The following is a 25,073-nucleotide window of genomic DNA, read 5'->3' as shown; positions in this document are numbered from 1 at the left end:
AGACTCCGAGCTCCCAGTGCAGGGGGCCTGGGTTTGATCCCTTGTCAGGGAACTAGATCCCACATGCTGCAACTAAAGAGCCCCCATGCTGCAACTAAGGAGTCCACATGCCACAACTAAAGCTCCCGTGTGCCATGACGAAGATCCTGTGAAGCCAAATAAATAAATAAATATATTTTTAAAAAGAAAAAAAGGAAGAGCATTTTAAAAAATATATAAACTGTTGGTTTCTAGTTTTACTGTATTATAGTAAGAAACTTTATTGGTAAGGGATTACTTTTTGGAATCTATTAGCCTTTCCTTTGTATCCCCATATTGTCAATTTTTACATAAGTTCTATAACAAGAATGTGTATTCTACTGCAAGGCACACAACTCCCCATTCATCTCTTAAATCAAGCTTGCTGGTTGATGGTTTCAAACACTTTGTATATTTGATGTGCTTTTTTTGTTTGTTTGTTTGTTTTGCGGTACACAGGCCTCTCACTGTTGCGGCCTCTCCCGTTGCAGAGCACAGGCTCCGGATGCGCAGGCTCAGCGGCCATGGCTCACGGGCCCAGCCGCTCCGCGGCACGTGGGATCCTCCCGGTCTGGGGCACGGACCCGTGTCCCCTGCATCGGCAGGCGGACTCTCAACCACTGCGCCACCAGGGAAGCTCTGATGTGCTTTTTGCTTGAGTGATATGTCAAATTTGAGATAAGTTTGTTGAAGTCTTTTAAACTTTTAAAACGCTTTTAAAGTCTTGTTTTTATCAAATTTTCTTTGTTTTTCTAAGTTTCTGCTTTTCGTGTTTTGCTATGTTGTTTGGCACATACAGGTTTATATTTGTTGTATCTTCTCTATGGATGGACCTTTTTTTTTTATTACTACACAATATTCTTCCATATCTCCCTTAATTCATGCCATTGGTAAACATGTTGAACACAAGAAGAACAGTGTGTACTAGAGCTCTCTGAGCTATCAATTAATTACATGTGGGCATAAATATGCAACCTGTCTTCTATTAACCACTCTGAAAACACTCCCTTCCCCCAGGGCAGTGTCTAATGATTTCATTCTATGATATCTATGCCTAGTTATTTTGAACAACACAGGGAGGAGGAGACAGAGAAGAGATAGATAAGAGAAGGGAGGGAGAGAGATGAGAGTTCTCAGGGGGACGGGGGACATATGTGTGAAGGAGCCAGGGAGAGTGAGTAAGAGTCACGAGCACTAATTATTTATCCTCTCCCTTCTGTCTCACTATGATAGCTGCGGAGCCTCTCTTGTGTAGTCCAGGGTCGTGTAGGTCTTAACCCCCTGCTGACACCTACAGTGGGCTCAGAGTTCATTAGGGCCAGAGTGAGAAGTTCTCGGTTCAAATCCTGCTTTTGACATTTATAAGCTTTCTGGCCTTGGACGAGTCACATTACCTCAATGAGCTTGAGGTTTTCTGTATCTGGAAAACCAGATGGTAATACCTGTATTAGAAAGAAGTCATGTGTAAAAAATGGGTACCCATGAACTTATCTACAAAACAGAAATAGAGTTACAGATGGAGACAACAAACTTATGGTTACCAGGGGGTAAGGCAGGGAGGGATAAATTGGGAGACTGGGATTGACATATACACACCACATATATAAAATAGGTAACGAATAAGGACCTACTGCATAGCACAGGGAGCTCTACTCAATACTCTGTAATGGCCTATATGGGGAAAGAATCTAAGAAAAGAGTGGATCTATGTATAGGTATAACTGATTCACTTTGCTGTACACCTGAAACTAACACAACATTGTAAATCAACTAGACGCCAATAAAAATATTTTGAAAAGAAAGAAATCATGTGGACTCAGTAAGATCATGCATGTGGAAGTGTCCAGCAGGCCCATGACGTCACCACCAGCATTAACAAGTACTGATTGACTACTTCGTAAAACAACATTCTGGGCAACATAATTTAGACTTACCGAACGGTCTCTGCCCACCAGGAATTCAGCATTTACGAACTCCAAGTCTATGCGTCAGTGGCGTGGAGGAAAGGAGCAGGCAGAAGGGGCCACACACCGCCCCACAGTGCCAACCCCCCCGTGGTGCCTTCCTGAGCTCCAGCCGACAGAAGGGGCCACACAGCGCCCCACGGTGCCAACCCCCCCCGTGGTGCCTTCCTGAGCTCCAGGTGACAGAAGGGGCCACACAGCGCCCCACGGTGCCAACCCCCCCGTGGTGCCTTCCTGAGCTTCAGCCGACAGAAGGGGCCACACACCGCCCCACGGTGCCAACCCCCCCCCATGGTGCCTTCCTGAGCTCCAGGTGACAGAAGGGGCCACACAGCGCCCCACGGTGCCAACCCCCCCCGTGGTGCCTTCCTGAGCTCCAGCCGACACAATTCTGTGACCAAACAGCCTTGGCGAGTTAAGTGGAGAAAGCGACCTGCTCCGGCAGTGGGGCAGGTGTAGAGCTATCAGGGGAAAAGTTAAGGAAGGCTGAGTCCAGAAAAGGGAGATTTTCAACAGTGGGGGGAAGGAGAACAATTATATACTGAGGATGCTGCAAGGGTAGTGATGGATTTGAAAAGGAGGGAACCTACTGGAAGCCAGGGTGAGAGGCCCAGGTCTGACCTCGAGGATGCAATGCCACCCAGGAAGTCTGACTGTGGTGGATGCCCCCTCTCAGAAGGATGACTCTGTGTGTGGGTGTGTAGTGTGCACGTGCATGGTATCGGGGGTACTGGAGATCTAAGGATGGGACACGTGGGAAGCAAAATGGGCTGGGAATAGTGATGCTCATGTCAATACAAGGCTTAGGTTCAAAGAGGCCTTCAGAGAGAATTTGCAGCGAGCAAGAACTTTCCCTGCCAGCCTCCCACAGGTACTGTGGAAATTAATTAAGCTTCACAAAGGGCACTGCACACAGAGACTCAAGGTACCAGGCTACAACAGAGCATTAATACTCAGTTCCACCGGGGTTCCAGCTAATGGCACACAGGCCGAGCCTTTCTGCTATAGAATATTACTTGGTCAACATATTTTTTTGCTGTTCCCTCTCTCCTTTGCCTTCACTTAGGAACAAAAGGGTCTCAGCAAGTCACCTGGTCCCGCCTCTAGGCTCTAGGCAGGGTGTGCTGAAATCATTCAAGGAAGAAAAGTAGCATCTTCCTTCCCTAAATGAAAGGATAGTCTTAACCTTGAACAGAACAAATGGCATTCTTCCACAGTTCAGATAAATTTCAGAAGCTTGAACTCAAAGCAGAGCTTCAGAAACGGCCACTGGCCTTGGAGAGCAGTCGCTCCGATCTCATGTGTTTCCGTGTGGACCGACAGTGGTCTGAACCACAGGACTCTGGTTTGCAAAGCCTGGGGGAAGGCAGATGCAGAGAGAGGAAGAGTTCCCCTCCCGTCACAGACAAGTGTCCTGTATCCCATGTGAAGGAAGTGAGGATCGGGGCAGTGCAAGCGGCCAGTGTGTGGTCACCTGGTTCCCTGGGCCCGAGCGGGGGAAGGATGCAGGCCTCGACTCCCACCCCATGTGCATCTACAGCACCGCACTGCCTTCCCACCACCCTCAGTTTTAAGACAAATATCATACGATATTATTTGTGGAATCTAAAAAAAAAAAGATACAAAAGAACTTATTTACGAAACAGAAATAGAGTCACAGATGTAGAAAACATCTGGTTTCCAGGGGAGAAAGGGGTGGGGGATAAATTGGGATTGACATATACCCACTACGATCTATAAAATGGATAACTAATAAGGACCTACTGGATAGCACAGGGAGCTCTACTCAATACTGCGTAATGACCTATATGGGAAAAGGATCTAAAAAAGAGGGGATCTATGTCTATGTACAACTGATTCACTTTGCTGTACACCTGAAACTAACACAACATGTAAATCAGCTATACTCCAATAAAAATTTTAAAAAAAGAAAAAGAAGGAAAGACGAGAAAAGAAAAAAAAAACCCTGACAACTCCAAACCTCTGCATAGGATTGTCAGCATCTAAATTCCACCTGGGGTCTGTCAATTGTGGAGTGAGCACGCCCTGGGGTGAGGAATGGGGCCGAATGTCTGGAGGTTGCCCCCTTTCCCGGGTCTCCCCCCCCGCCCCCGCCCCTCACGTTCTGATCACGGAGTGAAGACCCTGGGCCAGAAACATCTCAGCGAGTCTGCTATTTGCCGGAGAAGAAAATGGAAGCAAGTTCAGCCTCCGCCAGCTTTGCCGTGGGGATGAGAACAGTCGTGAGGGCCTCAGACTCACCACTGCCCCCTGCCGCCTTCTCCACGCAACTGCGGTCTCCGGCTGCAAAGGGAGGCTCTTACTAGAAAAACCCAGTTAGGGTTCCCTTGTTCCCCTGAAATCAGTCTCTCTCAGTGAAATCAGTCTCTCTCGGTCTCTCTAATGCCTCTCTGTCTCTGTCTCTGTCTGTCCCTCTCTGTCTCACATGCACACTGCCCCACACGATTAGGGTAGAGGTGAATGAAAGGCAAACATAAGAGTTTGTAGAAAATTCTGCAAAGGCTGTATAATCGCCAATTGGATCTTCAAGATGGATGGTTTCTCCCTAATTAGATTCTGCTGCCTTGTATAAACCAGCTTTGCAGCTTTAGTCCATCCGATAAAGCAAACCATTTCTCATCAGTCAGGTTTACAGATCACGCCCGCGGCGCACACAGCGCGCGAATCGACCTCCCCTTTCCATCCGCTCTCGGGGCCAAGTTAACAATGCGCTTCTGCCTCCGATAATAATATACCAATAAAAGGACACGTGCGTGACTAAGCTGTGGCCTTATGGCCTGGAGCCCTCCCCAAGAACGTCCCTCCACGCTGAGAACAGGAGTGGAATTAGAGACTGGAAGGGCTCCTGGACGCGCCTTTTGCAGGCTGGTACCTTCTGGAGAAACAGGCTAGAGCGGCATTTCTCAGCGGGGTCTGGGGTCTGCCTGCATCAGAACCCCTGGGGAACGTGTGCTAAGATGCACATTGCTGGGTCCCCTGCCCCCAAAACACACTGATTTAGACCCCCTGGAGGAGGGACCTGGGAATTTACTCTCTAATCAAGAGTCCCTGGTCATTCTGAAACAAGCTAACATTCAAGAACCACACAGCTAAGGCTCGCAAGTGGTACATAAGGGCCACCTGCCATGTGTACGATGCTTTAATTGCTGCCCTACCTGGAAGCAAGGCCAAGGAAATGATGACCTCCCTGCCCACACACACACACATCACAGAACACCAGTTCCCAGGCTGTGTCAGGTGCCGGGATCACGGCTGGGCTGCCTGTCAGGTTGTGAGACACATTCCCTCCTGGTCTGGACACCCTTGCAGAGCCGAGGAAAACTGGTCTAGACAGAAAGCAGCAGGATAGTGGCCGGGTGGGGGCTGCAGGCGAAGCCCTCCCAGAGCCCCACCCCCCACGCTCCCGAGAAACGGCCCGAGGCCTGAATCATTTGGACGAGGACAGACTGTGCAGAGGAGGGACTGATGCCCGTGAGGGTGTGGGGATCTTCGCAAAACTTGTCAAGGCCAAGGGGGGTCCACCGAGGATGCAGAACAGGCTACTGAGCTGCAGAAGACTGAGAGACGGCTGCCTTTGATCTCGAGAGCACTTTTCTTCAAAGAGCTCCCCAGACACAGCCTAATCCATTCTTACCCCCATCCTCCACGTTAGATCTTGGTAAGGAACTCAACCAGGGCAACTCCTCTGGCAGATTCCAACTCGGGTCCAAAGTCAGAATCCCCCAGGATATTTTATACGCGCAGACTCAGAGCCCTCGCCCCGGACCAAGGCAACGAGGCCCTCCTGGAGTAGGGCCCCAGCATCCCCTACTGGCGAAAGGTCTGAAGTTCCCGCTGCCTCCAGGCAGCATCGTTCTACATCTGGAGAGCTCAAGTTTTTTTTTTCCAGATCAACATAATTGGGCAGGGTGCTTTCAGTGGCAAAGGAATTCGTAGCTCTGACGGCCAGAAGTTCCTCCTCACGTCAAACCACGTCTCCCACGGTAAAATGTAAGGTTCGCCAAGCCCCTGCGTGGTGCACACAGAGAAAAGCGGCTCGGTTGCAATCTGACCCTCTCCTCCTCCGAGGGAAGTGGAGGGAATGCAGTCACTCTGGAGGTGCCGCAGACGAGCTGGGCACCAGCCCAGGGCCCTGCATTCCACCTGGCCCCCACCTCACCCCGCCAGGCCGTGGCTGCTTCTCGGTGGACACGCGCCAGTGTCAAACACTGAACCCAGAGTCTAACTCAGATCTGAGGTTTTCTCAACTTCTGTCCCAAAGGCAAGAGGGGGGCAGGTTGAAGGCCCCCAGGCTTGCCTCTTTCCTCTGCTCCAGACATGCAGGGTCAGAAAATAAAATACACGGCCGGGAGGAAAGGCCTGGAGTTGCTTCTGACGCTGCCCTAGAGCCTGCGCCTCCGGACATCAGCTTCAAGATGTCAAGCCCAAGCACTGCCCCCGCTGCATCCTCCCTCCTAGAGGCTGGAGGTGACCCTGGAGGATGCCGCAGGGGGGCCTTTCTCACTCACTGCAGTGAAACTGTAACCCTGAGGGACATGGCTAGGCTGGGGACCTGGGACCAGGACTCCCCCCAGGTCGGTCGCAAGTCTCTGGGCCCCGTGAGACAGAGAAACGAGGTGTGTGGTTAGGAAAAGGGGGAGGCAGCTGAGGCCACTGCTGCCAATGGCCACGCTGTCAGGTGTTTCAACAGCACGGGGATTTCCTGGTCGGCTGTGCGGCAGAATTTTTACGGCTCTGCCTCACTGGTGTGATCGTAAACTCCTCAAAGACGGGGACTCTGTGCTCCGTTGGCTCAGCTCAGCCTGGCACAGAGTAAGTGCCCGTTACACGGCAGCTACTAGTCACACGCGACTGTAGCCCGGTGCCCGGCCCTCAGCTGTGCACAGCAGTCAAGTCTCGTCGCCCTCTCTGGGACGAGCGCTCATTTCCCAGATGGAGTGACATGTTAGCCCCTGGACTGAACAGCCGGCTCGTGGCGGAGCCCGGGAGGTGCGTTGACAGTCAGGGCTCCCCAGACGGCTGCCCGAGTCAAACGATGCCCCAGACCTTCCCTTCTCTCCCTTCACCAGCCAGAGTGTGCCCCTCCTGCAAACAAGCCCAAACCCCCAAACTCGCCTCCTAGATGTCCCAGAATCCCTCAGCCTCGTGCTGAGCCATTTGTAAAACCTCCCATCTAACTGTTCTGGATCCCGTCGGGGTTTCAGTTTTTTCTTTGACTTCTACGCTGCAAGGACCTTCAGGGATCCCCTGGTCCAGGAGGAACCTGGAAACAAGATGTGAGCAACCTTTTTCTTTCTTTAACAGAAGAGAAGAGAACACAAGAGACTCTAAGAGAAAACCTCAGAGCCCATCACATGTCACGAGAGTGAACACGTTTCATGAAACTTTTGTCTCAGTTATTCACACACACAAATGTGTGGGAGCTGCAAAGTCAAGCGCGTGTCTTCTGACCAGTCACAATCAGAAAGTTTGAACACCACCAATCCCGTTCTCGAATGTTGCCGGTAAGGAAACAGATGCACAGAGAGGTAAAGCACATTGCCTGAGGTCACACAGCTGGTCAGTGGCGGTGCCTGGGCAGGACCTCAGGTTGCTCCTGTCTCCTGTTGCAGTGCTCTGCTCGCTACAGGTCTCTGGGAAAAGGACTGCCAGAGAGCTCAGTGAGCCCCGAGCCCACCCGAGTCCCCCGGCCAGAGTGGACTCCATCAGCTGACCTGGGGCAGGGGTAGCTGGCAGGCATATGAACGGAGGATGGGCACAGAAGACTGGAACTCCTGGCTGAGCTAGTTTCGACCATGCAGCTGAGAGTGACCTTGACTTTCAGCTCAAGAACTTTTTAACCATCATTGAATTGGAACCAAAACACGAATGCAGGCCACTTACAGATGGATGTATGGCCCAAGAGGCTCTGCAGTAAGTCTCTCCCTGCGGAGGTGCAGGCCAGCAGAGGGGCCCCCTGCAGGTAAGATCCTGGGCCCCGAGCTGGGTCACTGCAGCCATTCCGGCCCTCGTCTCCTTAGGAAACAAGGGAGCCGTCCCCTCTGGGGGTGCCCCTGACTTTCACTGTGGCTCCTTGGGGTGAGCAGTGCCGGACCCAGAGAGGGGGGTGGTGAGGGGCAGAAAATAAGCCTCATTTTACACGTGAGAAAATCGAGGCTCAGGGAGGCCAAGAGACCAGAGCAAGGTCACAGAGCTAGCTGGTTGGAGAGCACACACGACTCTGACCCAGAGCTCCTGATTCCCTGGGCCTGCTTCTCACATCCACGCAAGAGGCACCTGGACATCTTGTTAAAACGCAGAGTCGGTAGGCCTGGGGCGAGGCCTGAGGCTCTGCATTCCCGAGAAGCTTCCAGGTGATTCCATAGACTAGACTTCGACAGCAAAGCTCTACACTGTGTTGTCTGGAAGGATAAAGGGATCCTTATACTTCACCTCCAGCTCTCCACTTCAGCCAGGCAAATCCTCCAAGACTCACAGACATACTTATTTAAAATAGTAATAAATATTATTATTTTAACGTTCATCGAATACTTACTAAGTGCCCACACTGTTCTAAATGCTGACATGTAATCCTCACAGGTCTATGACACGGGTATTACCGTCTCTATCTTACACATAAGGAAGCTGCAACTCAGAGAGGTTAAGTAACTTGGCCTAAGTCACACAGCTAGTAGGCAGCAGAACCAACATTCGGACTCAGCTCTGACTCACAGCTTATTCAGCTAAAGGCTCTATAGCGTATACCCTCAACCCCTCTCTCTCCCAGCCCTGGGAGCCTCACCCCAGAATGCTCTGAACACTCCTCTAGCCCGACCGTGTTCCCTCCAGCACCACACGGCCACGATTGCTCATATTTCAGGGTCCGAAAGGTCCTCTTCCAGACCTGTGTATAGCCAGTGGGCCTCAGCAAGTTACTTTAGAGTTGATGGGGGGAGGCATGAGATGAAAGGGAGCTCAGGGCGGTGCGTGGACAGCGGTCCGCACGCGTGGTGATCTCTCTCTAAATTAGGGGCTTGTGTGCTTTCTTGTGGTCTCTGTTGGAACCGCTGAGGATTCCTATGGAACACGAGCAAATCTCCGGGTGGGACAAGGGCCCCGGGAGGACCTCCCCAGGGTGCTTCCCAGCTCGCCGCCCACCCAGCCCGCGTTCTGGCTGAGGCTTCAGGACGGTAAGCTGTCCTGAGTTACGCCGTGGGTCACAACATCGAGCTCCTCGCGGTGACGTTCGTCGACGAGTGTGGACAAGCACAGCGCCCCACTGGACTCGTTCCCGCAGGCCAAGGGACACCCACCCGGCGAGCCCGCACCTGCGGCGCCCGGGGCCTGGCCAACTCGGGCTCGGCTCCCGAGCAGCTTCTTCAGGCCCCAAGCACGTTGCCTGGGCCGGCGTCCTCCAGTACAGGAGGAGTTCTAGAAAGCACTAAATATCTGGAGAGAGCCCGGGGCCAGGAGGGCAGCAGGAGAAACTTAAGACCGTGTCGGGAGTGAGACGGCAGGAGGGCCGGGGGCTGGTCCAGAGATGGGGGTAGGTCCCGTAGGCCGGGGCCTTACCGCCCCGAGGCAGACACGGTGGTTTCTAATGGGTCTCGGACACCAGACCATCTTGCTCTGAGTGCTGGCTCTGCCGCTTCCACACTGTGTTCTGGGGGTGTGTTCCTTACCCTTTCAGTGCCTCGACTTCCCCATTGGTAAATTGTGGATAATGATAAATATCCCAATGGGTTGTGTAGGAATTTAGGATCGCGCCTAGCACGTGGTGAGGGCCTAATACCTGTGAGCGAGGGCTTAGAAATAGATACCCGGGGACAGCCACAGGCCCCCCCCGCTCTGGAGGGTGGTCATAAGGTGGCGTCACCGAACAGAAGACAGAAGAGGTGTGTCTGGGTTGCACGCGTCCGTACAGAGGGCGGCTGACACTGGTACCCACCTTTTCAGGGCGCACTCCAGCTCATTCTTCTCCTCGTGGGCTTCTAGGAGCTGTGAGAAGATTCTGGTCAGGAAATCCTCAAAGTTGGACAGTAAGTGAGGCTCGTCCTTCTTCAGCTGCAGCCAGAGTTGCTTGACGTCATTTTCACTGTGAGAGAAAAAGGAGCATTAGGGTGGGAGCGTGGACATGAGGCTTCGTGGGACACACGGAGGTCCCAGGTGTGACACCGATGGCTAGAGCATCATTATCACCGTCAGTACAGTGACAGCAGGGGCTGACATTTATTGAGCGCTTGCCGCATGCTGGCTGCCTTATGCACGTCTGCTCATTTGACCTTCCAGTGAGGCAGGCGCTGCTAACACCCCCGTTTACGGGGGGAGGGGACGGATGAAGAGGGGTGAGGCGAGCGGTCTCAGATCACTCCGCTGGGAAGTGATGAAGCCAGGAGTCATGCCGGCCTCTTAATGGCCACACTCAACAGCTCTGCTTTCTGTCTCCCGCGATGAGCTGGTGGTGCTGAGCACACAGCGCCGCGGGCCAGGAGCATCTCCGAACGCCAGGAGGCAGCGGGAGGACAGGAGCCCCGCGCGTGTGAGGACAGGCGCTGTGGAGCTGGAGCAGCGAGCCTGTCGCCCCAGGAGGGATGGGCCTCACAGCTGAGAGCGAAGGACGTGGCATCTGACGGATGGCAGGAAGCAGTTGTCACCGCAGGGAGTGGAAGGGAAGATGCAGCAGCCCACTGGGGCCCGGAGGCAGCGGGCGTGACAGGAGAAAGCAAGGGAAGGAGCAAGCCTGAGAGATGTGTGTGCACACCCGGAGAGACGGGTGGAGAGTCGGGAGGACGGAGCCTGGCAGAGAGGCACAGACACAGAGTGGCGTGCCTAGAACCGCTCCCTCCCCAACAGGCACGCTGGCGCTCAGCAGAGGAGACAGCACGGGCCACGGTCACGGTGATGGGGGTGGGGGCGGGAGGCGGCACACCCATGGACCTGCTCTGCCTCTGGAGAAACTCAACAGTCTACAGCCAGTGATCAGACAGCCAGCCAGAGGGGGATCTGATCTCACTCATTAAATTCTAAAACCACTGTGATCTGAAGGCAGCTACAACTAGGGACCCTCAGGATAAAGAATAAAATCCCTTGTGCTGTGTAACAAGCACTACATCTGAGAAATTTTACTCAAAAGTGATACTCGATAGTGCCATGTTAGTATGTGTCTGGGGTGTAGTGTTACTCTCTGCGCCCAGCAGAGAAGAGGCCCACCGAGAAATGAACCTGCTTCTGGTCAGTTACCTGATCATCTATCCACTCATCCCTCCTTCCCTCTTTCCTTCCCTTGCTCCATTCCACCCAAACATCCACCACCTCATCTAGACCATCCATCCATCCATCCATCCATCCATCCATCCATCCCTCCATCCATCCACCCACCCATCCATCCTCCCATCCACCCTCCCAACCATCCTCCCATCCATCCATCCTCCCATCCATCCTCCCATCCATCCAACCAACAATCTATCCCTCCATCCATCCACCCAACAAGTATTTATTATTTGCTGAAAACCTAGCACTGATCTGGATGACATGAGAGATCTAGAAAACGAGAGAAGGGGAGGTAAGGAGCCTCCTGTTTCCCAAAATAAGTTCCATTTTCCCCCATACAGAACACGCTGTGGCTGTCGCTCTACTGGGCTGTAGATGCAATGGGGATTGCACAAAGGGTTCCGAGATAAAGGGTCTCTGGGAGATACCACGATGACTTCCCATCACTGTGGCAGGTTGCCCCTCACAAGGTAAATGCATTATGAAATCAAGATGCACCTTGCTGGCCGAGGTCTGTCTGCTCCCATCCCCTGGGTTCCTGCTGCAGCCTGGCAGAGAACCATTAGGGTGAGAGCCTCCAGCGAGATTTGCAGACCTACCTGACGCTCTTCCAAAGCTACCTGGACCTCCTAGTCATGGCCACATCACCTCCCACCAGATTTCTGGAGAAGGGATAAGTCTCTCAACGCTGGATGAAAATTAGGCCAAGGCCGATTAGCTACCAAATCACTCAGCCAGTGGAAGCACCGGGAAGAGCCGGGAGCCCAGGCGCTCTGTCCACCGCTTCTGGACAAAGCCAAGGCCGCTCTCTTGGAAGGATACAGGGGTGCAGGGTGAGAAAGGGTTCCGGGTGGTCAGTCCATCCATCTCCCCGCTTCCAGAACAGTACGCAAACCATCGTGGTCGCTGAGATCTTTAAAGACCTCTGAAGTTTTCCAGCCTCCTCTGTTTCCTCATCTGGGGTCCTACAGTCTGGACCGTTTTCCCTCACGCTGCAGCAAAAGCCCACTTCCTTCTTGTTTAACTTCAAGGAGGATGACAGTGGCCGGGCACCATCTCCTGTTTGTGGGTTTTTATCGACCACTCTTGGAACCTTCCCCAAAGCCTTCTCTTCTCCAGGAGCTCTCGTGTTGGCTCGGCCCTGCGTGGGCCTTTGTCTGACGTCCTCAGAGAAACCTCTGGTGAACTCTGATTTGAGAGCCCTGCAGGAGGGTGGCGGTCCAGAAGTGATGGGTGGGCAGAGAGATGCCTGTCTTTCATGACAGTCCCTTGGCTCGCCCACACTGCCCTCTCCTGCCCCCTCCTCCAGGACGAGCCTTCACGGGGTCGTGGGCATGGTCACTGGGCTCCGGTCTCTTGTCCTTGGGGCAGTGGAGCTAGTGTCCCCTCTGGCTTGCCCAGGCTTCTTCCAGCCTGTCTCAACTCTGCCACAACCTAAAAGACGCCGGGAGCTACACATACTTTCCTGGCCTGCATGCTGTGTGAAGGCCCCTCTCTCTTGCTTCCCCTTTATCATTCTCCTCCACGGTCTTCTTCTTCCCAAGCTCCAGACACATCAGCTCCAACCATCAGGCCATTCCCCCCTCACTCATGAAACACACACCCAACCCAAGACCCAGAGACCCCAACACAAAAAGGCAAGGGGCGGAAGTTACTCCATGTTTTTCGGGCGACTCTCTGGTTTCCACTAGCTACAACATCACTTGACTTCATTTCAATTAATGGCAAAGGTCTGGGTTTACATCTATGTGTCTCTTTCTTACAAAACACTTTTTGCAAAAAAGAAAAAAAAAATGGGGGTATGACGTTTGGTTTGAAGCGGCAGCCACCTAAAATTTTCAGCTGAGTTACTGATCACCCAAGTGATCAGCTGGTAAAAACAGGTTCACCTCCCATCTCGGTGTCCAGAACAGGGCTGGTTCGGCTCAGGGATCTGACACGCAGACGCTTCCGTGTAAGGTGGCTTTGGCGAGAGCACAGCACGTGGGACGCACTGCGGCCCCAGAGACCCGGCGGAGGTGGAGATGCTGGTGAGCGGATGGTGACAGGAAGCCTTAGGCGGGACGCACCGAAACCCTCAAGGGTTTCAACCCTTGCACAGCCCTCTGATGGGCGGGCAGCCCTCAGGGAGCAAGGCCAAGCCAAAGACTGTACTGATTGTGGACGGCAGGGGGTGAGGAAGGCGTGTGGGAGATCAGGGGATAAGAGCGTTTCCCTGAAAATAATGCAAAAAGCAGAGGCAGAGCCCTAGACCCTGACGCAGACAGGTCATGGCCAGGGGCAGGCTGCACGGGGCCGGTGGCCCAGCTGGAAGCAGGGACCCAGGGCTGGGCTGAGGGCTTAGCAGGCATTAAGGTTGGACAGAACAGATGGGGAGGCTGCCCCTAGGCTGGGCTCCATCCCCCAGACCACAGTCGCCACTTACTCTTGCCAAACCTTTTGGGCGCCAAGCCTGTCCATCAGCATCTGGAACTGGCCTTCCTCATCTTCGTCCATGTCACCCAGGTCCTCACACCCTCTGGTCTGATACACCTTCTCTTCCTGGAGCTGGGCCAGGTGCTCAGCTCCATCTTCCTCACTCGGCTTCTTCTGGCTGAAGAAGAAGTGACCTGGGGGACGCACGGGCACAAGATCTGGATTAGGCAACACTCGCCCAGGAAGACCTTTGTTTCCTCAGTTGCCAGGAATCGACTGAGGTTCAGCTGAGAGGAGAAAAGGGGAGGCCAGACTCCCTGTAGCCAAGATCCTTGGAGGCCGTGCTCCGGATTTCATGTCTCTGCTACCTGGATGAGATTCCGCCAGAGATGCTAGAATCTGGGAAGGGCAGAGCGCATGGCGGGTACTACGGCACCTTTGTGGTTCTTAATCTTTGAAAGGCCGGCTTAGAATCGTCTCTTCATTGATTTCTTCTCTAAACAAGGCCTTTCCCCTGTCGCACTCGAGCAGTCCGCCTGCCTGTGCTCTGTGTTATCACCTAGTCATCCTGGCCGCCAGCATCACTGTGCTTCACATTTACACGAATGTAAATGAATTCAATTGTATGAATTCAATTATAAATTCCTGAAGGTCAGGAAAGGCATCAGATACTTCCAAGCAAATACCTGGCACCTTGAAGGAGGCAGATGTATGGTGATTTATCTGACCCATACTTGTTGTAATCAATATCTGATCAGTATTGGATCTGATGGTGTTTCTGTTTTTCTTTTTTTTTTATCTTGTTCACGCATCTCAGTTGTTTTTCCTCCTGGTCACCTTGAGAACGACTGGTCTATTCCAACCCTTTACAAATTCCTCTGAAAGCTCTTGCCCCTCAACCTGGAGGACTCAGCCACACTCAGGTTGAAACGAGCCGCACAAGCCTCCCACTCTTGTCCACTGGTATCTCGGCAGAAACGGACAGGCTGGAAATCCTGTCTCAGCCCCCTCTTAAGCTTACCTTCCCGCCAGAGCTTCTCCGCTCGTTCCTTGCCACTTTCCAGTAGGAGAGGACCTGGCAGTGACAGCGCGGTGGGCACTGAGGGGGCAGTGGTGTGAGCAGCGGAGGTGGACACGTGAAAAGAGAGCAAGTGACCCGCAGCCTGGAAACTTCAGGAGGCAGGAAAGCTGGTGCTTCATGGACCCTCGGAGCTGGTGGGGCAGGGATGCCCCTTATGTGGCTTTAGGCCAACCCATACCCTGGGGCCCCAGCGTCCACCAGAACTTACTAAATCCAGTGGTGAACTCCGCTGGGGTCAGAAAGCCATTGCCGTCAGCATCCAGGGCATCAAACACATCCTCCAGGTCCTCCAGGCTGAGGGGCAGCTCCTCATGCAGCCTCTGAAAACGATCCAGACCGGGCTGGTTAACACTGCTCATCACGGACGGCTGCCAAGGGGAGCAGCGCCTTCCGCCCCGCCGACAAAAGCCAGAAGCCAGATTCTGAAGGCTCACCACCCTCCTCCTCCTCTGAACATCGGGACATCCACCATCTCTTGGTTGCCTACTCACGTGGTAGGCAACTTGCGGGATGATTGATAAGTAAATATGCGTACATTTATTACTATATTTATATATAATTTATTACATATATGTCTGCACTTAATTCTCACGACAATTCTTTGAAGTGGGCATTATATCCCCCTTTTACAGATGAAGCATGATGTTAAATGACCTGTCCATGCCCGTAAGTGACGCGGCCGGGATCAAATCCAGGTCTGACTTCAAAACCGGCACTGCTCACGGCCGTGAAGGACCAGAACTAACTGCATGGGACTGAATCCCGTTTAGGATAATACCTGCACGACACGGTGCGGTCCAGTGGGATGATGGGATAATGAATGTAAAGAATATTGCACGGTACCCGGCACAGGGAAGGCATTCAGTAAAACGTATGAGGGAGGTAGAGAAAGAAAGGGGGGAGCAGAAGGTCCCCACCAAGGCCGCTGACCCACCACGGTCACTCAGTGAGTGAACGGCACAGCCAGGTTTCACTCTGGTTTCACCTGCTCTGCCCAAGCCCCTCCCTCTGTCCCCCTGTTGCCGTGCAGGTGTGGGTCACACTCTCAGAAGCCTTCCCTGATGGAGGCCACTCATGTCCCAGGGCTGCAGTTTCTGTGGACACACACTATGGTCCTTTAGCTCTGAAGGGGAGCTGGACAAGGCCACTGGGTGACACGCACCCATCATAGCAGCCTGCCCCCCACTCCTACTCCCTGCTGGCTCTGAACTCCTTCCTGAAAAGACATGAACTGCCACTGCCTTAAGGTATGGATGACAGTATTTGTGTGGGACTTCCCCGGGCGGTTCAGTGGTTAAGACTTCGCCTTCCAATGCAGCGGGTGTGGGTTCGATCCCTGGTTGGGGAGCTAAGATCCCACATGCCTCGCGGCCAAAAAAGACCAAAACGTAAAAGAGAAGCAATATTGTAACAAATTCAATAAAGACTTTAAAAAAGGTCCACATCAAAAAAAAAAAAAAACTTGAAAAAAAAAGAGTATTTGTGTTGTAAAAGGGAGCTGGCCAAGATGGGGTGTGAGGTCACTGGACCTGAGTGCTGGGCTGCCCCAGACCACGCAGGGAGAGAAGGGCAGACACTGATGGCTGAGGAGCAAAGTGGCTGAGCTGTGGCTGCTTCCCTCTGGCCTCTGCCTGATGCACCGGCGGCCCCAGGCCAACGTTAATCTGCATCGTTGAAGCAAGTACCCTCTTCTACCCTAATAATCAAAACCTCCCAATGAAGACTCCCCAAGGGAGTTCATTACAGCCCAGCTGACCCTCCCCCATCCTCCCAGCTCCCCGAGGGACGACTGCACAAAATTGCCACTGTGGAAGTGACTGACAGCTGAAGACAAGGACCACGGGGCCACAGGAAGGAAGGTACACGCCCATCTGAACAGTCAAAAAGAGCTGGCAGGTGTGAAAGCCCATAACGTAACTTGCGAGACACTCAGTTTGACCCTCAGGCACCCTTCTAGCTGAGAAGCCATAACGATTAATTTGGCAGGTACTTGCATTAAGAGAGACGATGATGCATTACAACGTGGGGAGACAGGATGATGTGGGAGCACTTTAGAGTCACTGAATTACACAGGAATGAGGTTTTTAAAAAGGCAGGTAAGTGAGAGTGTGTGCAGGGAGTCCAGAAGTGCGTCTGCTGAGCAAACAGCAGAATCTCTGTCTTGTCAACAATCCATAAACCAGCTGTGTCAAAGCCAAAGGCAGAGGATGCAGGGCAAGGATGGAGTCAAGTTCGCAAGCAGGAAGTTCATTAGCTCCATCTGACGCTAAAGGCATCACATTGGAGGCAGGGTGAAAACCCAAGATTCCAGTCCTTTCCTTGGGATAATCCTGCCCCCTCCCTACCCTCTGCCTGAATGTGATCTCTAAAATGTGGTCTCTCACACTGTGCTGGACCCAGAAAGGGGCTGAAAGGAACTGCAGAGTCAGTGGGACGCTCAACTTGCTTCTTGCCCAAAATACCCACACGTGGGCACCCGTACTCTTGTTAGCATCACCCAGGAAAAGCTAGGTCACACCCCGCCTCAGGCGCCATCCCTGAATCCAGCAACACTTCTGACCCCAAGTCCTTCCCATGCTCTAATCCCATTCCTTGTCTCTGTCTCAAACCAGCTTCCTCCTCTTGCTGTCACTGAAGCTGGGGAGGGCAGTATGACATTCTCCAAGTCATCCTCCCTCTTCACGTCCTGCCAAAGTAGTACCGAGGGCTTCTCCAGCCTTCTCTGCAAACTGCACATGCCTGATGCCTCAACCTCTCTTTACTGGCCCTACCCGAAAAATCCTTTAGTCTTAATAACCATAATTACCTCTTATTTATCTTTCTTCTCTGGGCCTGCAGAGCCCTGTAAAACCAACTTATTCTGCTCTTGTCCCCTGGGTACCTAGCGCTGTCTACATTTTTAACTAAAGGAGCCAAGCCGGGTGGAGAGGGACGCGACGATTCATTCCATGGTGCTGGTAGCCCATGAAGCTCTGAGATTTCCCTAAAGTCACAGTGGAGGCCAGGCTGGGATAAAGAAGCAGTTTCCCCTTCGGGGCTTCCGCTGTCAGCTAAGGGTTCTCCGTGCATCCATGCATCCTTAATTCCTTTCTCTCATTGCTATCCCACCCCTGCCACCAAAAGTCTGCCCGGCCAGCACCACCCGTGCCAGCCTTCCAGAATCCTGCTTCACGGGTGGATCCTGTCTCCCACTCCCACCTGGAAGAGCAGGTGGTGGGGAGGGAGTCGGGGAGAAGGCAGGCTCGCCCTCCTCACTCTGTCCCCGGCCCAACCAGAGGCTCTTTACCATTCCACGCTCCCTCCAACCGTGGCCTCCCTCCACCGCCTTCCTGTTCACTCTAAATTCCTGCTTCCTCTGAACTCTGAATTCCTGCATCACTTCCTCAGGAAGGCTCTGCAGCCCCCGGCCTAGACCAGCGATCCAGACGCGCCCCCAAACACATTTGTACTTTACAAATGTACCTCCCTTTGTACCTCCCTTTGTACTTTACATACTGATGGATGCGATTAGTGGATGAATGTCTGCTCCTTCAGTGGCCTGGAAGCTCTGGGAAGAGGGACCCCGTTCACTTTTGTTCACTGTCATGGCCCCAGGATCTAGCCCAGTGCTGACAACCAGGCGGTATTTAGATACTTGTTGAACAAGTGAATCAATAAACGAGTGACTACGAGTGATAGCAGGCGGTCCTGAGCTCCTGTCCACGGAGCACTGGTCTAGACCCCATCCACTCTAGATCCTGACCAGCCCCCGTCCCCCACCCAGGGGTGCTCGGCGAGGTCTTATAAACTGGGGCGTGGAACAGGAAACAGTCCTGCAGGAGCCATGCTGAGGGCGCAGGCTCCCAGAGCCAGGGGAAAACGCTGTCTCCCGCTACAGCCCAGCTGGACCCTCTACCTTCCTGGTCACCAGCCCGCAACATGCCTCGTGCAGCTTAAAGCCAAGGGTTGTACAGCTTCAAATGCATCTAAGGGAAATGCTCATTAAAGAGAAAACCAGGAGATCCACCTTTACAGCCAGATTAATCTCTCCCTCTTTCCAGGCTCCCAAAGCCTCCTGTTCAGACCCTTCTCCCAGCACCAACCACTCTCTTCCCTGTGGTAGAGCCCAGAAGCACCAGACATCTTCAGGATGGGACTGTGAGGTCCAGAGGCGGGATCTACCTTGATTCTGCCTGGTGCCTTGATGTGCTTGGTTCAGGCTGACGGCTGGGTGCAGACGGGAGTCTCAACCTCCGTGCTATGGACATCTCGGGATGAATTCTTTGTTGGAGAGGGAGGTGGGGGAGGAGCTGTCCCGTGCTTTACAGGACACTTAGCAGCATCTCCGGACATCACTTAGCAGATGCCCGTAGCATCTCCCTCTCCAGTCATTCCAACCAAGAATGTCCCTAGACATGGGCAAATGTCCTCTAAGAAGCCAAACTGCCCTCGCTCACATAGACTGGACACAAACAAGAGCAGCACCAACTAGAGACGAACAGAAGGGACCCTCTCCAGCAGAAATGCCCCTTCTTGATCTCTGAGGCAGACAGATGACTTGCACTTGACCTCCCAGTACGACAGTGCAGCCGCTGCGGAAACAGTGTGGGATCCCTCAAAATATTAAAAATAGAATTGCCATGTGACCCAGCAACCCCACTTTGGGGTCCATACCCCGAAGAACTGAAAGCAGGGACTCCAAGGGCATTTGTACGTCCCTCTCCACAGCAACGTGATTCACACCCAAGGGTGTGAACCAACCCAAGTGCCCATCGACGGCCGAATGGATAAACAACATGTGGTAAATAGATAAAATGGAATCTTATCCAGCCCTAAAAAGAGAGGAAATTCTGACATGTGCCACCATGTGGAATCTTGAAGACATTTTGCTAAGTGAAATAAGGCAGTCACCAAAGGACGGATACTGTATGATTCTACTTAGACGGGGTCCCCAGAGGAGCTATATCCATAGAGACAGAAAGTAGGATGGTGGTCCTGGGGGATGGTCAGTGTTTAATGGGGACAGAGCTTCTATTGTGCAAAATAAGGAGAGCTCTGGTGAGGGTTCCACAACAATGTCAATGTATTGAAAAGCACTGAAATAGTCACTTAAAAATGGTTCAGATGGGGAATTCTGTGACGTGTATTTACCACAATTTGGAAACATCACAGCTAGGAATTGTGTTAAGACTAGGAATTGTGTTAAGACTCGGGGTATAAGTCCCCCCACCCCAGTGGCGCACACACACACACACACACACACACACACACACAGTGAGCGCTTACGGAGAGATTTCCAGGTCCCAGCTCGGGGCTAAGTGCGCTGCGTGTACACGCACCTGATTCTCTTCTAACCTGGGAGTTAGTTATAAATAATTCACAGATGAGGGGCTACAGCTTAGAGCGCTGAAGAGACTTACACAAATGCACACGGCTAGTAAGTGGCAGATTCAGGATTAAAACTCAGGGCAACGCACCACAAAATTCCTTAAGAGTCTCTTTGTTCGCCTAAATCAGGCGTCCACTAGCAGCCCCTGTAAGGGCCAGGCCGTGCGTATTTGAGGCTTTGCAGGCCTTTGTCACAGCTTCCCAAGTCCGTGCTGTAACTTGGAATCCGCCGTGGATGGTGTGAGAAGGAAAGAGCCCGGCTGCGTTCCAATTACACGGCACTCACAGAAACAGCGAGCGAGCCAGGTTTGGCTGGCTGGCCAACTCCTAGATGGTTCTTCACAGTTTGGCTAATCCAGGAATTCCAGGCAGTGTTGCAGGGTGGGTACTTGGCGTTGGTAATAACCATTACACTCCTCTAAGAAATCAGAGGAACAGGGTTTAGGAGGCTGCTGGTGTCTTCAGAGATCTCCTGCCCGACCTGTCCCCATCTCCCTCTCCCAACTGGAGGGGTCCCTTCATGCCCTCTCCAGCCTGGTCCTCCCGTGTCCCTCTGTCTCTCACTAGGGACCCTCCGGCTCACGACTGTGGTTCTCTAGGGGACCCCTCCCTGCAAAGCAATCTTCACCCCAGTTCTGCCTGGAATGATCTCCATGGGACACACAGAGGGGTTTATTGTGGAGGAGGGAGTGAGGTCTGGGGGCCCACGGGTGGAGCTGAAGACCCTCCAACTCCTGCCTAAACTCTGCGCTCACAGGTCAGTATCATCCATCCAACGTCCCGTAGCAGGACCTGCTCGTGCGCAACCCGAGCTCCGGGCGGCTTGCATCCTGGCCTCGGCCGGGGGACCTGCTCCTTTCCGTCTGTGGTCCTGCTCTGTCAGGGTGTCTGTTTGCTCACGGCTGCTGCTCTCCGATCACCTCTCAGATGCCTGGGTTTCCCCACCTCTCGGATGGCTGGGAGCCTGTCTCAACCCCTGCAGGTGGAGTTCTTCCGTTACTCAGGAGAAAGAAGAATGGGGGCTCGAGGGGAGCAGCCTTGCCCCTCCCCCTCCCTCAAAGGATGGCAACCGTGTGCGGTTCTGTACCAGCGCCCCTCGCCCGCCGCCCCTCCTGCCCAGGCTCCCCACCCCGGCCCAGCCACTCTCCGCCTTAACAGGCCTTTCCCGGCATCGGATCTGGGTGTGCGTGCGTGCTGTGAGCTCTTCTCCAGGTCCCGAGAGGCCGTGCTGGAAGCCGAGGGTGAGAAAGGGGGTGGTGACCAGGACCCAGGGGCCAGCCACCAGCTGCCGCGGTACGTGCAGGGGTGACAGCAGCAGGCAGATGTCCTCAGTCCTGCCAGGAGAACCAAGGGCGCGTGGACCTCACAGGGAACCCAGGGTGGACAACAAGAGGGTGACTTTCTTCCCAAATCTCCTTCCAGCCCATCCTCCTCCAGACGTGACCGTGAAAGCGGCAGAGAGGCAGCCCTTCGATGACGCGTTTTTTTCTCTCGTGATATCATTCTCTCAGCTAGAAGAGCTGAACTTTTCAAATGCTTCGCCGTCCACAGGCACGCAGAAAGTTCAGGAAACCGCAGCCGGCAGAGCTGAATGCCACGGACCCAGCAGACTGGCTGGTGGGGGGCCCCGCCCTCCTCCTGCTGTCTGGACCAGGGGTGAGGCCAGAGGGAGCAAGGCTGCTGTGGCGTCTCTGGGATCTGGTGCTTCTGACTTCATGCCGGGCCCAACGCAAATGATTTCTTCAACAATTGACACTTAACGGTTTAAACTCACCGTGCCTCTCCCGGCCTTCATTAAAGAGAGGGCTTCGGCGCAGGTTAATGGGGGTATATTCAGTGAGAGTGCTGAGCTGCACTGTGCATGTGACCCACGGTTGACCCTCAATAAAAGAGAATTCCCTTTTCTTTCTTTCTAGAAGGAGAAGCACAAATGAAACATGCCATTAAAACCACTCCTACAAGCACCATGGCCACAGGCCTGTGAAGGACAACTATGAATTCCCAGGCTGGGGTTGTCAAGGTTTTCTCAAAACACACCTAGGCTGGACTTCTAGGTGGGGTGAGGCTTTGGGGATGAGTATCAGTGGCAGAAATTTACCAGGTGTCAGTTGCTGAAAACCAGAGAGGCCCAGGCTCTCTTGTGGGCTAAGGTACCACTGTTCCCAGGTCTTTCCCCTCAAATCCTGAAGCACCTACTGGACGGGGGAGAGTCTGGGAGAAGCCAGAATATTCCACCCCGTGGGCTGGTGGGAGAAAGGCCTGCGGTGCTCCATCCAGGTCACAAGCCTTCGGGCCACGAGGCTCACACAGCGAGTGGAGGCGGGACGGATACGAACGAGGGTCTGCATTTCATGGCCCAACTTCAGCGTACTCTGAAAAACCAGCCTTAAGGAAACCTGGGCTTCCCTGGTGGCGCAGTGGTTGAGAGTCCGCCTGCCGATGCAGGGGACGCCGGTTCATGCCCCGGTCCAGGAAGATCCCACATGCCGCGGAGTGGCTGGGCCCGTGAGCCATGGCCACTGAGCCTGCGCGTCCGGAGCCTGTGCTCCGCAACAGGAGAGGCCACAGCAGTGAGAGGCCTGCGTACCGCAAAAAAAAAAAAAAAGAAAAGAAAACCTGCCCATCGTGAGTCTTCCCCCCCTTTGTGCAGCTGTGTGTCCCTCCCCAAAATGCCCCTGACGTACGAGTGATGGGAGGGCGGTGTGGGGAGAGGCTGTCAGAGCTCCACTGCAGCCCGCGCTTCCTTTATTCTCGGGGTGAAATCATGACTGCAGCATGAGAGACTTAAGGAAGACACTGGGAAGGCACCAGACCAGGGGTGGGCAAGCCACACCCCGCCCTGTAAATGGGACCCAGTGCCTGTTTCTGTACAGCCAGAGAGCTAAGAATCGCTTTTCCATTTTTAAATGGTTGAAAACAGTATCAAAAGGAGAATAATGTTTGGTGACACATGAAAATGACATACAATGTACACTTCAGTGTAGGTAAGTAAAGCTGTTTGGGAACAGGTCACGCTCTGCTGTTTCCACACTGCCTGTGGCTGCTAGCGCTGCTGTAACCAAGCAGGACCTTACGGGGCCTTCGCGGGACAGACGCCTCCCCATACCCTCTGCTTTAGCTCCTCTCTGGAGGGCCTGGATAATAGTATCTGATGCACATTTCCTGAGTTGTTTTCCAGATGCTAAAACCCCCACCAAACGGAAGACATTAACTACCTGATGACCACGAGCACATAGCCCCCAGGCCTCCTGGAGCCTAAGGATTGATCGTGTGAACCCCTGTGACACCGCCCTGGTACCACCACCAACCAGAGAACTGTGCACGAGCTGATCACATACCCCGGGACTCCCCTCTCTCACCTGGCCTTTAAAAATGATTTGCTGAAAACCATTGAGGAGTTCAGGTGTTTTTGTTTTTTTTTTTTACTGTGGACCATTTTTGAAGTCTTTACTGAATTCGTCACAATGTTGCTTCTGCCTTATGTTTTGGTTTCTTGGCCCTGAGGCATGTGGGACCTTAGCTCCCTGACCAGGGCTCAAACCTGCACCCCCTGCATTGGAAGGTGAAGTCTTAACCACTGAACCGCCAGGGAAGTCTGAAGGAGTTTGGGTGTTTTGAGCACTAGCTGCCCCGGACTCCTTGTTTGGCGCCTGCAATAAACACTGTCCTTTCTTTCACCACAATCTGGGGTCAGTAGATGGGCTTTACTGTGCATGGGCGAACAGATCCAAGTTTGGTTCGGTGACACCGTGACAGAGCTGACCGAGAGTCATGGCACCTCGTGGGAGTGGCTTGGGCACAGCTCAGAGCTGTGTTGTAAAGTAACAAGTCAGTGCCTTTCCACCTTTGTTCCAGAAGGTTCTTCTCCGTGTCTCACTTAAGTTTCTTATATTGCTGCCACCATTTTCCACAATTCTGGGCAGTTACTGACTCAGAGAAAATAGCCCCCGAGCCTGACACCAAGTGAAGGCCAGAAAAAGAATGAACCCAGGAGATCTAGCTCCCAGGAGAGTTTAGGCCGATGCCTCCTTCCAGGACAGAGTTGACGGCACCTTTTCTGTTAAAGACGTCACCTCGGGGCTTCCTGGGTGGCGCAGTGGTTGAGAATCTGCCTGCCAATGCAGGGGACACGGGTTCGAGCCCTGGTCTGGGAAGATCCCACATGCCGCAGAGCAACTAAGCCCGTGAGCCACAACTACTGAGCCTGTGTGTCTGGAGCCTGTGCTCCGCAACGGGAGAGGCTGTGACAGTGAGAGGCCCACGCAACGCGATGAAGAGTGTCCCCCGCTCTCCGCAACTGGAGAAAGCCCTCACACAGAAACGAAGACCTAACACAGCCAAAAATAAATAAATTTATAAAAAAATAAAAAAATAAAGATGTCACCTCCCGTGGGGCAGGCCCCAGCCCAAGAAAGGGAGACCCATGCATTCCAGGTGGCATTCCAGGTGGGCAGGTGCAACCCGGGACCCTCTTACCTGCATATCCCTCCTGGTGATGAAGCCCTTGCCCTCGCCATCACAGGTCTGGAAGAACTCCTGTGCCTTCCTCAGCATGGTCAGCTGTGCTGGTGCCAGCTCCTGGGTCCCCTCACGCGGCAGGTCGTCCAGGGAGCCCAGGCAGGCCCCGCTCCCCTGGTGCCCCCAGCCAGGTCCCCGGGGTCTGGAGACCACTCTCCTGTCGGGCGTGGCCATCCAGATCTGTCAATTTCTTCGAGTCGTTTCAGAACCTGAAGGTGGAAGATGAGAGAGAGGAGTGGGCATGGTAGGGATGGAGGGAAGCTGGAAAAGGATGAGAGGGGATGGGAGGGAAGCAGAGGACCGCTCACCAGTGCCCGTTTCTCTCTTCATCAGGACAAGCTCAGAACAAGGGGAAATGTGCCCTGATCATTAACAGATCAGCCAGCCCATCAAAGAGAGCAGAGAAGAAGGGGGAAAGGAAAACAGGCATTTCCAGCTTG

General features: G+C 53.4%; 1 protein-coding gene across 1 annotated transcript in view; it reads right to left on the bottom strand.

The window, feature by feature from the left end:
• Positions 1-24,807, bottom strand: part of CRACR2A (calcium release activated channel regulator 2A) — a 71,578-nt gene extending 46,771 nt beyond the window's left edge. Inside the window, exons 1-4 of the mRNA XM_060165682.1 lie at positions 24,592-24,807; positions 14,957-15,068; positions 13,678-13,861; positions 9,931-10,077 (exon numbers count right to left, since the gene is read on the bottom strand). Coding sequence (XP_060021665.1) covers positions 9,931-10,077; positions 13,678-13,861; positions 14,957-15,068; positions 24,592-24,807 — 659 coding nt within the window. The remainder of the gene's footprint in view (positions 1-9,930; positions 10,078-13,677; positions 13,862-14,956; positions 15,069-24,591) is intronic.
• Positions 24,808-25,073: the final 266 nt, after the last annotated feature.

The sequence above is a fragment of the Lagenorhynchus albirostris genome, chromosome 11 (genome assembly GCF_949774975.1).
Source record: "Lagenorhynchus albirostris chromosome 11, mLagAlb1.1, whole genome shotgun sequence".
Lineage (NCBI taxonomy): Eukaryota > Metazoa > Chordata > Mammalia > Artiodactyla > Delphinidae > Lagenorhynchus > Lagenorhynchus albirostris.
The sequence above is the reverse complement of the archived record's forward strand: the minus strand, read 5'-3'. Positions and strand labels throughout refer to the sequence as shown.